General features: G+C 36.9%; 1 protein-coding gene across 1 annotated transcript; it reads right to left on the bottom strand.

The window, feature by feature from the left end:
- Positions 1 to 260: 260 nt before the first annotated feature.
- On the bottom strand, positions 261 to 3,990 carry LOC121421680 (neurocan core protein-like). Its single transcript, XM_041616458.1, has 4 exons — positions 3,810 to 3,990; positions 2,055 to 2,162; positions 1,407 to 1,694; positions 261 to 995 (listed from the first exon to the last, which is right to left on the bottom strand). The coding sequence occupies exons 1-4, from the start codon at positions 3,934 to 3,936 to the stop codon at positions 865 to 867; spliced, it is 654 nt and encodes a 217-aa protein (XP_041472392.1). The 5' UTR covers positions 3,937 to 3,990; the 3' UTR covers positions 261 to 864.
- Positions 3,991 to 10,490: the final 6,500 nt, after the last annotated feature.

Here is a 10,490-nt window from a genome sequence, read left to right as displayed (position 1 = left end):
AATGGCATCTAAACTGACTTCCATACCATAAAAGTGGTCATATTTCCATCTATGAGAATCAACTTTGATGTCTTCACTATTGTTCCAACGGTCAAATAATACACAGCAAAAACTGTGGTGCTAACCGGTGTACATAGAGGACCACACCAGTTATTTTACACCGGTGTTAAATTGGTCGTGTTAGTTTTACACCTATAGGTGTTTACATTTACACTCTTTGGTGTTATGTTCAATCTCTAGGGTGTTATTTTAACACCACAGGGTGTGGTCCTCTATTAACACCAATTCGTGTCAGTTTTAACACCACAGTTTTACAGTGTACATTTAAACAATTTCCTTATGGTTCTATGAGTAAGCAACAGCAGCCATTTTTTATGATTTTTTTTTTGAAAACCATGATAACTTTGTGATGCTCATTGACATGATGCAAAAATCTTACTTAAAATCGACTGTATCGTATGCCTTGAACTTCTGATACACCCGTACTCAAATACATTTTTCTTTTTATCTAGGATATTTACCAGTATATTTTAACCATAATCAAGGATTTCATGTAATCCATATTTCAAAAAGCTCTTTTCAATACTCATTTATGATTTCGTCATCATGTATTCTTTTGTTCAATAATGTTTTTTTTCCTTTATCTATATTCAGTTAGTGGGTGTGGCCACTCACTGTAAAATGACCCTATATGGCCTTGAATTTGACACCGTGTGACCGAAAGATCTTATAATTTTTTTTTCAGATTATAATTTCCTGTTACATGAAATTAGCTTCTGTTTGACTCTAAACGTACCGCGACATGTTTACACATAGATTGCATTTCTCTTAGCTTGAACTGTATTCATTGATCCAAATAATGGTTTAGCCTATGACTATTTGGCATACGTGTGCTGCGACGGAAGGGCAGTCGTAGTCATGCATCTTTCCATTCGTCATCTCCAATGTCACACACGTTTCAGCAGGAAAGTTGCTTGGTTCACCGGCATCCCAATCTATAAGATAAGGCCGTACAAGATTATTTTGTTTTTGTTTGCTGTAACATCTCCCCTCTCACTGACCATATATATGAGAAAATTATCCTCTTTTTTTATGAATGTTCCCACTTTTTACCCCTCCCATCCTCCTTGTCGCTCTGCAACCTTTGTTTCACATGTTGATGACACTGACAAGTACTTGGATGACAGGCTAATTTTTTCGGTTTATTTTTCGTTGATTCCTACGAGTATATACAGCTTTAATCGAGCATCTGTGATCATGAGCCTCAGATAAAATATAAACTAAAGTTCATGTAGTACAGAAACTCTGAATACACCTAAGGATCAATGAATGGAGCCATAGGTATCTTAACAATCTGAAAATATTTGTCTATTAAAGCTTAGATAAAGAAAAATCGCTAAACTTACTTCGGTAGTCACTTGAAGTCAAATGTCTGTCCTTGTAACACGACACTATTCCACCAATTTTACGACAGTTCATCCACATCCAAGTACCATCCACGTACGAGTCCAGGAGGTTGTACTCATTGCTGTTCTCCACGAAGACCAAAGAGGGCTCGACCTGTTGTCCATTGCCCAAGGTCACAAAACCCATGTTGTTACAGAAATCAAGAGCATCTTGCATCACCACTAAATCGGATGGATCAACGACCTTGAAGCATTTCCTGGTCGCATATATCCAATCTGAAGGACATACTGGTAATAAGTGAAAAATTACGTTAATTTTGTGGCGATTGAATGATTACAAGTGGCGTAAATTATGGAAGCTATCTTGGAAATGTTGGATTTTGAACCGAAATTTGTGCGTCTTTGAACATGTTGAAAGTACGCCTATTCAATACAAAAAAAATCCGAATTCTGCGTTTTGATAAATATTTTTGTAATGTATTGTTATCTTTTTTTATATTCCATGTCATTGTGCAAAGTGCCGTGAAACAATGTCTTTGTAAGACCGCTATAAATAAATACATCATAACATTACACATATGGCTCCATCACTGACCCTTCATGTCTTGATGAAATGGTAAATAACTTACTTAATGGTAAATAACTTACTAGGATTCTCGCAATGTATTCCCGCATATTCCGCATTGCATGAACAGGTATGCCCATCGAAAGTTTCCGTACACGTTCCTCCGTTGTTACACGGGTTCGAGTAACAATCTTCAAGACAAGAAGGAATCGATCGCCGAAAGAGAAAGAATTTTAAAAGATGGATAACGTAAATCAGTTCACGTAACTGAAGGGGCTACCCTGCTTAAAGAAAACTGAAATGAATAAATTAATGAATAAATAATACATATTCCGTCTAATATCCATTTCATTTTGCACAATTTACACCAAGTCCAATTGGACCAAATGTTATAAGGACTAAATGGCTATTAGACCAACTGGTTACTAGACAAAATGGCAGTTATACCATGTGTATAGTGGACAAATGATAGTAGACGAGTTAGCTTTCTGAAGAATTGGCATTAGACGAATTGGAAATAAATCATGTCGCATATGGAAATGGGAGTTCCCGCTTTCCTGCGTTTACTTTGTTTTTCTTTCCACAGCGATTTATCAAATTATTTTAATCAAAATTTTGGAAATGAGATTATAATACAGCAGTAATTAGAGAAAAATATATTGACCTCTCAGATTTTCTCTAAAAGGGGGGGGGGTTGTAAACTGCATTCTTTTGTTTATGTAAGCACTTTTGACCATTTGAGGTAAAAGCGCAATACATAAATAATGAAAATAAAAAAAACATATGCATGAGGAATGGAACTGAGCATATCATTTAGTGTTAGTATCTGTTAGCTATTTCTTTTGCTGTAAACATTTTAGCATGATCCATGATTAATGTGTAGGCCTATATATGCGTACATTTGGGGGGTTAAAATGTGCGTTGATTTGAATGTTGGTGGGCGTTGGTGGTTGTAAGAGGGTTACGCTGTTGTCATAGCGTATCTGCCACACACGGGATACAAGCAAGTACACAAATGAAGTTAAAATAGGTTAGGAGAAATCGCAGTTACAGACGGAGAAGGCGGAGGAGGACAAAGAAAAAGAATATATTGCAGTCACACCATGGAAACAGAACTCCGACCTAGGCCCCGTTGCATCAAAGGTAATTTGACCATCCAATGGTAACGCTGACCAACAGCCAATCAAAATCAAGGATTCCATGCAAGTTACCATTGGATGCTAAAGTTAAAGGGATGGTCCAGGCTGGAAATATTTTTATCTCAATAAATAGAATAGAATTCACAAAGTAAACTGCTGAAAATTTTATCAAAATCGGACAACAAATAAAAAGTTATTGAATTTTAACGATTTGCTTTTTCCGGTGAAACAGTTCTAGACATGTCTTTATGAATATTCATTAGATGGCCTGATGATGTCACATCCCCACTGGTTCTTTTGTATTTTATTATGTGAAATTAGGTTTATTCATTTTTTTCTACCAATTAGTAAAACAACTGGATCGACAACTGATTAAGTGCATTATTTATTTATTGCCGCAACTTATTTCATTATAATGGTGGTACATCATTTTCACATTTATGAAAAAAATGAAACGTTTATGATTTCATGTAAAAGCATAGGAAAAGGAAAGTGGGGATGTGACATCCTCGGCCCACCTAATGAATATTCATGACGATGTGCATATAACTGTTTTCGCAAAATATTGATAAACTTTAAAATTCGATAACTTCGTTCTTATCCAGTTTTGATGAAATATCCATGACATTGATGTTTTTCGAATTTAATCATGGCAGCCGAGTTTCCTGTTTCGCTGGCTTGATCAATACATAAACATACCTGGGTGTGCGCAGTAGAGTTTTATTTTGTTCCTTGCGTCTTTTGGCACCATGGCGTCGTAATCAGGGTGGTCACGTGTTAAATGCTTTGGAACGAACTGCATCAAACTCCCTGTACGCGTGGACATCGTGTACGGGCACGCACTTTGGGGTATGGTTTCGCACGTACTTCCACCCGATACACCTGTTACATTAATCACAGCGAGAGAAAGAGTCAGAGCCAGATAACAAGAAGTTATTTCAGTGGGGAAATGGGATAGTGTAAGAAAAAAAGAACATCACGAATAAACAAACCGATGTAAAGAGCAAATGACAAAAAGAACATGAAGAAGATACGAGAAAGATGTTTTAAAATATATATTTTATTCATATATTTTAAAATATATAAATAAGATGGCAAGATGGCAAGTCCAGAAATATTTGATTAATTCTGTGTAGATTTTAAATTCAAATGTCTTTTGAAATTGAAATACGATAAATGAATATTCAAAATCTGTCCTATCTTAATGGGGTCTTTGCCATTATATTCTCAGACTGTCCTTTCTACCTGTATTCTAATATGTGTTAGTAGTAGCTTGATTCAACCTTCTAGTTATAATTGAAAGAGAATGAAATCCTTGGATCACGTTTTCTTTTATGAAAACATGAATTGAAAGAATGGGATTGATGACAGTTCGAATTAGGACAAACAAGGACAAAGTTATGAGAAAAGTAACTCAAAATCACCAATGCTTAAGGTCTCTCCCTTGCATATGCTACCAGGATCACAGAATAATAACTCTTCCATTTCAACACTGAAAATGTACTCCGCGGACCATCTTTATGTACTCATTCTCATCACAGCACAAACTCTTTGACCATGATAAATTTTTTTTGCAACCCCTATAACATGTCATCCTATAAAAAAGGCACCTCATGTGTGCATTGACTTGACAAAAGCGGTAATTTAAGTCAAATGTACAGAAAAGTAATTGCACAATCAATGTGACATCACTTATATTGGTCGCATTGTCAATGCGTGAGGATGTCCACATCGCAAGAGATGTCAACAATCAAATTCTCGCAACTTTTTTTCCCAATATTTCTAAAACTGTCTTTCGATACTTTCTTTGATTCTTATTGTTATAAAAGGTAACTCGTGTTCCCAGCGTTTTATACTCCAACCCCTTCCAATGAGCAGGTATAGATACCGAGTATTGTATCCCCCATTAGATGTAGCTTGTTTTCGCACATATCCAACGTAAGAACACATGTTGCTTGTTGCACTTTCTGTATTACCACTTTTGTTCTTAATATTTGCAAAATAACATCTACAACCGACAAGAGAAATAATTGGTGAAGTTGAAAATCTGTTTCTCTATCCGTTAATTGAATGGGGTTTGCCCTATCCACTTATCCGTCTCTGTGATTAGGCTCCGGCGCGGAGTTCTAAGCTAAGGCCCGGGTTCGATTCCCGGCAGAGACATTTTTTGGCATTACCAAGCTTTCAGAAAGAAAGGGTGGCTATCGGGAACATTGGTGAATGTTATGACGCCACTCATCGTTCTCTATTTTCATTGATGTCACAACATATTTTTAAAAAAAGAGTTGTTATTCATGTTAGCGATCACACTTACATTATTTTATACTCTTCCAAATGTGCAGGGAGAATTGTGTTTAACAATAATAATAATGGTGCCTACTTATATAGCGCACAGGTCCACCTTTCGGTGCTCATGGCGTGTTAAAAAGGCACTGCTATTGTCATTGCCCCGGCTAAGCTATGCAACCGATTAAGGCGCACACAGCTTTTTTAGGAATTACTTCCTGCCGGTAACCAATGACATCACCTGGGTCGAGTGCAGCGCACAGTGGATGAGTTTCTTGCTGAAGGAAAGTACGTCATGGCTGGGATTTGAACCCACGACCCTCTGTTTCAAAGTCCGGAGACTAATCCACTGGGCCACAACGCTCCACGTTTATCTGCGTAAGTGTTGACAGAAGATCCCGTTTGCTATAGGTAAGGTTCTAAAGGGACATTTTGATTACAGCGTTCTTTTACCGAAATGTGCAGTTACCAATGTATGTAGGGTACACTATTTCAATTTCAGGAATTATTTGAAACCAATAAATTATTACCTGTTGCTTGTTGGATTAAGAGGAGTAACACCAGTACTTTGAGCTTCATATTCTGTTTGAATAGAATAGAAAATAGACTCTTGGATCTTAAAAATAACTCAAACCAAAACAATGTCAAATACATATTGCTTGGGATATTCATCTCCTACGCTGATAGGTCCATGGCTAAATAGATGCAGAAACTGATGAATTAAAATAGATGTTGTATTTATTCATTAGTAGTTGTTTCAACTGTAATCTTAATTGAATCACTGCTACTCGAAAATGTGTATTCTTGCTTTCAAAGTTTGCACACATTTTGATACCACATTTGGCCATATCAGACATACTTATGGTGGTATCTGCGAATTAGTACGTATGCTTATAGCTCTTTATAAATCTTGCTCAGCAATCGGTGTTGGAGTTGGTCCATCATGTCTATGCTGTTCTGAGATAAACTGAGCAAAGTTTAAAGGCAATGATTTACACTACAATAAGAATGTACAAAATATAAGGATAAAAGGTAATTCATTTTACTAAGTATCAAATTTTCCATCAATAATCCATGCAAATTTGATATGCACATAATGATAAATTCATACTGATTTATCAAACATTTTGGGATAATTTATTTTTTCATTACTGCTCACTTCTCATGTATTTTTTTTCTATTTGGTTAGGTTGCAGTTACGAAATTATCCTAAAATAATTATCCTAAAAAATGGATAAACAAAAACGAACATTCATCTTTCTTTTATAATATCAAACCATGAGATTCAAGGTAAGAATTTACAAGTTCATCGGACCTTGAGATTGACAGAGGGTCGGACAGCCCCACCCCGTGCTTTGAGTTAAATAGCCCAGTGCAGTAATAATAAAATTAAATAACAAATGCGAAATGGATAGTCCCCCTTTGCCCCCCCCCCCCTTCTCTCTCTCTCTTCGAGAAAATGAGAAAAAATAAGTTCAGTAGGTACCCTCCCTAGAATCAGTGTTAGATTGTCAGTCATAGTCAATCATTTTTGTCAATCAGCAATATCAAATTTAAGAATTGAGCTATGGGTTGGCTTCGAATGAATATGTTTTGACTGCCAGTTGTAGTTAGGCCCGTGTAACCTGAGGTGCATTTTTGTGATTTTTATTTCGGGCGTGGCATTGCACGGTGCTGCCTGTGTTGTATGTGGCACATTATTTAGGGTGCGATCTTCGTTCTCATTTTGCTCGAAGAGAGAGAGAGGGGGAGAAAGGGGTTGTTTTTTCCGTTTTCTTTTAATATTGTGTACAGTGACCTTTTTTGCATGGTCTTCCCCCCCCCACACACACACTCTCTCTCACACATACATGTTCCACACAGTTTCGCGATATCTATGTAAACCACCATACCTCCATGCTCTTAGTTACCAACAACTGTATGAAACAACCCTCTTTAAACGCCACTTTCATACTAACAGCCGAAGTGGAGTTACTCGGGAGTCCAGAAGGAGTTACTCCACTTTGGACATGTTGGAGGGCAATATGAAATTTCTAGGATTATTTCGCCCCGGATTAAGCGTCGATGAGCGGTAATTACCACCTTTCGCAATCCTCACAGACGCTAATTTTGGGTCCCCTAACACAAAAATTAACGCTTAATCACACACTAGATTTTTAAGATTGATTGTACATTAGTTAATAGAATCAAACGTAGAAAACCGCTCTACAATCAATGCTAAGCTTTGTGTTACAGGGGGGTTACAGGCCCTACATAACTGCTTTTCGTGTGCAAAATTCTTTCCCGCGACACCCGCACCATACATGCATGTACATTACGACTGATGACTGGAGATATTCGAAATGCAGGACCTACAATAGATTATGACATGAATAAGAAAGTGGTTTTTCAAACAAATCGAGTACATTGAGTGAGGAAAAAGTTATTGAATTAAGGCTTAGATATAGATCATTACAGTCCATCGAATCGATATTGCATTTAATTCATTGCATTTACTTTATTCTTACCTTTCACTATTTCTTCTTTAAGCGCATATGGACATGCTATGCTATGTGTGATGCGCTATACAAGAATTGAGCATTATTATTATTATTATTAATGTGGATTATTGGTGGATCTCTGGCATTTGATTCCATAAGTCATATCACCTCTCCAGCCGAAACCATTTCGCATTCTTTGATTATGTACACAGCATGTATAATACGTACCAGGCGAATTTGCGGGGTTTTTCCTTTTCTTTAGTCCTAAACAAACGATATGCCTCTAGCACACAATGTATTGGGCATTGAGTTTTACTTTCCCAAGAAATGGGGATTAGATTCGAATTCCCGGGGGGACCACTTCCATTGATGAGTGGATATCAGACACGACCATGCGGTTTTGAAAAGCACCCTAAACAAGGGAAGCAAGGCTTTTCCAGATTAGGAAAATGCATCTCTTAAGAAGTATTTAGCTTGTGAAACCCTACAAGCATTGAAAACATTTACTCCTTTTCAGTATTCAAACATCGTTTTGACACCCTTATAACGTTACATACATGTAGGCCTATACGTAACATACTTGCCCACTCTTTCCCTTTTTACTCGTGGTCGCGCCTGGTATCCACTCTTCAATAGAAGTGGACCCCCGGGCGGCCTCTCGAGCTCTGTGAGGAACCAAATCTGGCTTTGGAAAGTCGTCCTAAATCGGATATATCGCTGTTACCATAGTAGCAACCAGAATTTTGCGCACGAAACGCAGATTGAATGTTTCCATTCCAGATGCGAAATGAAAAAAAAATAATCTCATGTCACACAATTTGCATTACAGGACAGAGTTTTACGACCATGACGACGGGCCTAAAAATCTCTTCCAAAATCAACTACCGTCGCAAATAAGCGTTCGCGTTCTCCAACGAAAGGTCGGGAATTACTGAACACCGCATCTTCACAAGGATCTACTGGGACCATGCTGGCAGAGCACGTTGTCTATACGCATCAATACGGCAGCTATATTGACCATCCCGGCAAATAAAAATCTGCTAATATAAATGAGCTGGGTTTTTTTCATTTCATCATTCTTTTTCTCATCCTCTCATCGTTTTCTGAGTGACCCCCCCCAAAAAAAAAAAAAAAAAATCCAAACTTCCCTATCCAGTAAAAACACCGTTTTTTTTCATATACAGCGCAGTTTACGATTTCTACACATGTTGAAAGTGCTTGAAATCTTAAACAAATTTAGTTTTGAATATTCAATATAAAATGAATTAAGCATGTTTATGTTAACTGTTTATCAACTGCTGAATGATTCATAAAGTAAACAGCGTTGTATAAAATTGGTGTGAATAAAAGAACAAGGACTGCGAAAGATACTTCAGGCAGCCACACGGACCAACACGGCAACAACCCGGCAGCTACACGGCTGATTGTCTACCCGCCAGTCTACGGATGACACAGGATGTTTTTGACGGACTGACGTTCAAGGACCAAAATGGACCACCACGTACTTCCAAAGATGCCCAAGGCGCAAACACGGATCTCCCCCGGATCAGATCCGGGATGGTCCGGGATCTGTATGTGACTGGGGCTTTATCGTCTTTCTACAATCCGTGCTCCACCAGGAGCCAACCGATAAAAATGTGAAGTGTTAATGGACCGTCTCATTGAGCTGATCGCGATAATTGATAGACCAACGAAATAGAATGATATCGTTGTGGTCATGGAAACTAGATATTAAAGTGGATGAAAGGATGCGCCCGGTGCATAGAGTTAAATTAGAAATTGGTAATTGCAATAACGAGATGATTAGAGTGTGTGTGGTGTTACCATCATGGTCAATATGGGTATTCCTCAAATGTTACTGCATTCAGCAATTAAAATTTGTTCAAAATCTATATTCGTAAATGAAACAATTTGGTGAATTAATAGTTTGCTTTCCTTTGGGTATTAAAGAGAATGAAAATGATTCGAATTGATTGATTGATTGATAACGAATTTATTTCATTCCAAAATTTCAACAGGGTTACAAAGTAAAGCAAAATATGATATAACATTCGAAATCAAATACTTTGGCATAATAAACATATAATATTTGATAACCAGTCTTTATTTTATAAAGACAGGTATAGAAGTGGTATAGTTTACTTAACAGATATTACTGGGAGAAATGGTTACATACCAATGGAAAACATTCAGAGAAAGATCGATATAAAAAGAAGTAAAAATACTGTTATTTTCGACTATACAAAATTAAAAAAGGCAATACCAGCAATTTGGATAATTAGTTTGAGCGATAATAGTGGTATCACTATCCGACCTCATGGTTTTATTGCTCCCCAGGTAATGATTGGAAAAAGTTTGAAATGCATCAGTGATCTGAGTAGTAATACTATATATAACCTGTTTCCCTCAAAAAATACTTTCACCAATAAATGCTGTTTACATTGGGAGAACAAACTTGATATTAATGTAAATTGGGCAAATGTATTTAAAAATAATCTTATTCAAGTTAGAGAAAATAAATTACGAGAGTTCAATCTTAAGTTATTATATAATCTCTTACCAGTAAGAAGTAACCTGTTCAAATGGAATTTTGCAACAGATAATTTGTGTCCAA

This window comes from Lytechinus variegatus, chromosome 9, assembly GCF_018143015.1.
Source record: "Lytechinus variegatus isolate NC3 chromosome 9, Lvar_3.0, whole genome shotgun sequence".
Taxonomy (NCBI): Eukaryota; Metazoa; Echinodermata; class Echinoidea; order Temnopleuroida; family Toxopneustidae; genus Lytechinus; species Lytechinus variegatus.
Note: the sequence above shows the minus strand (reverse complement) of the source record. Positions and strands in the feature narration are given on the sequence as shown.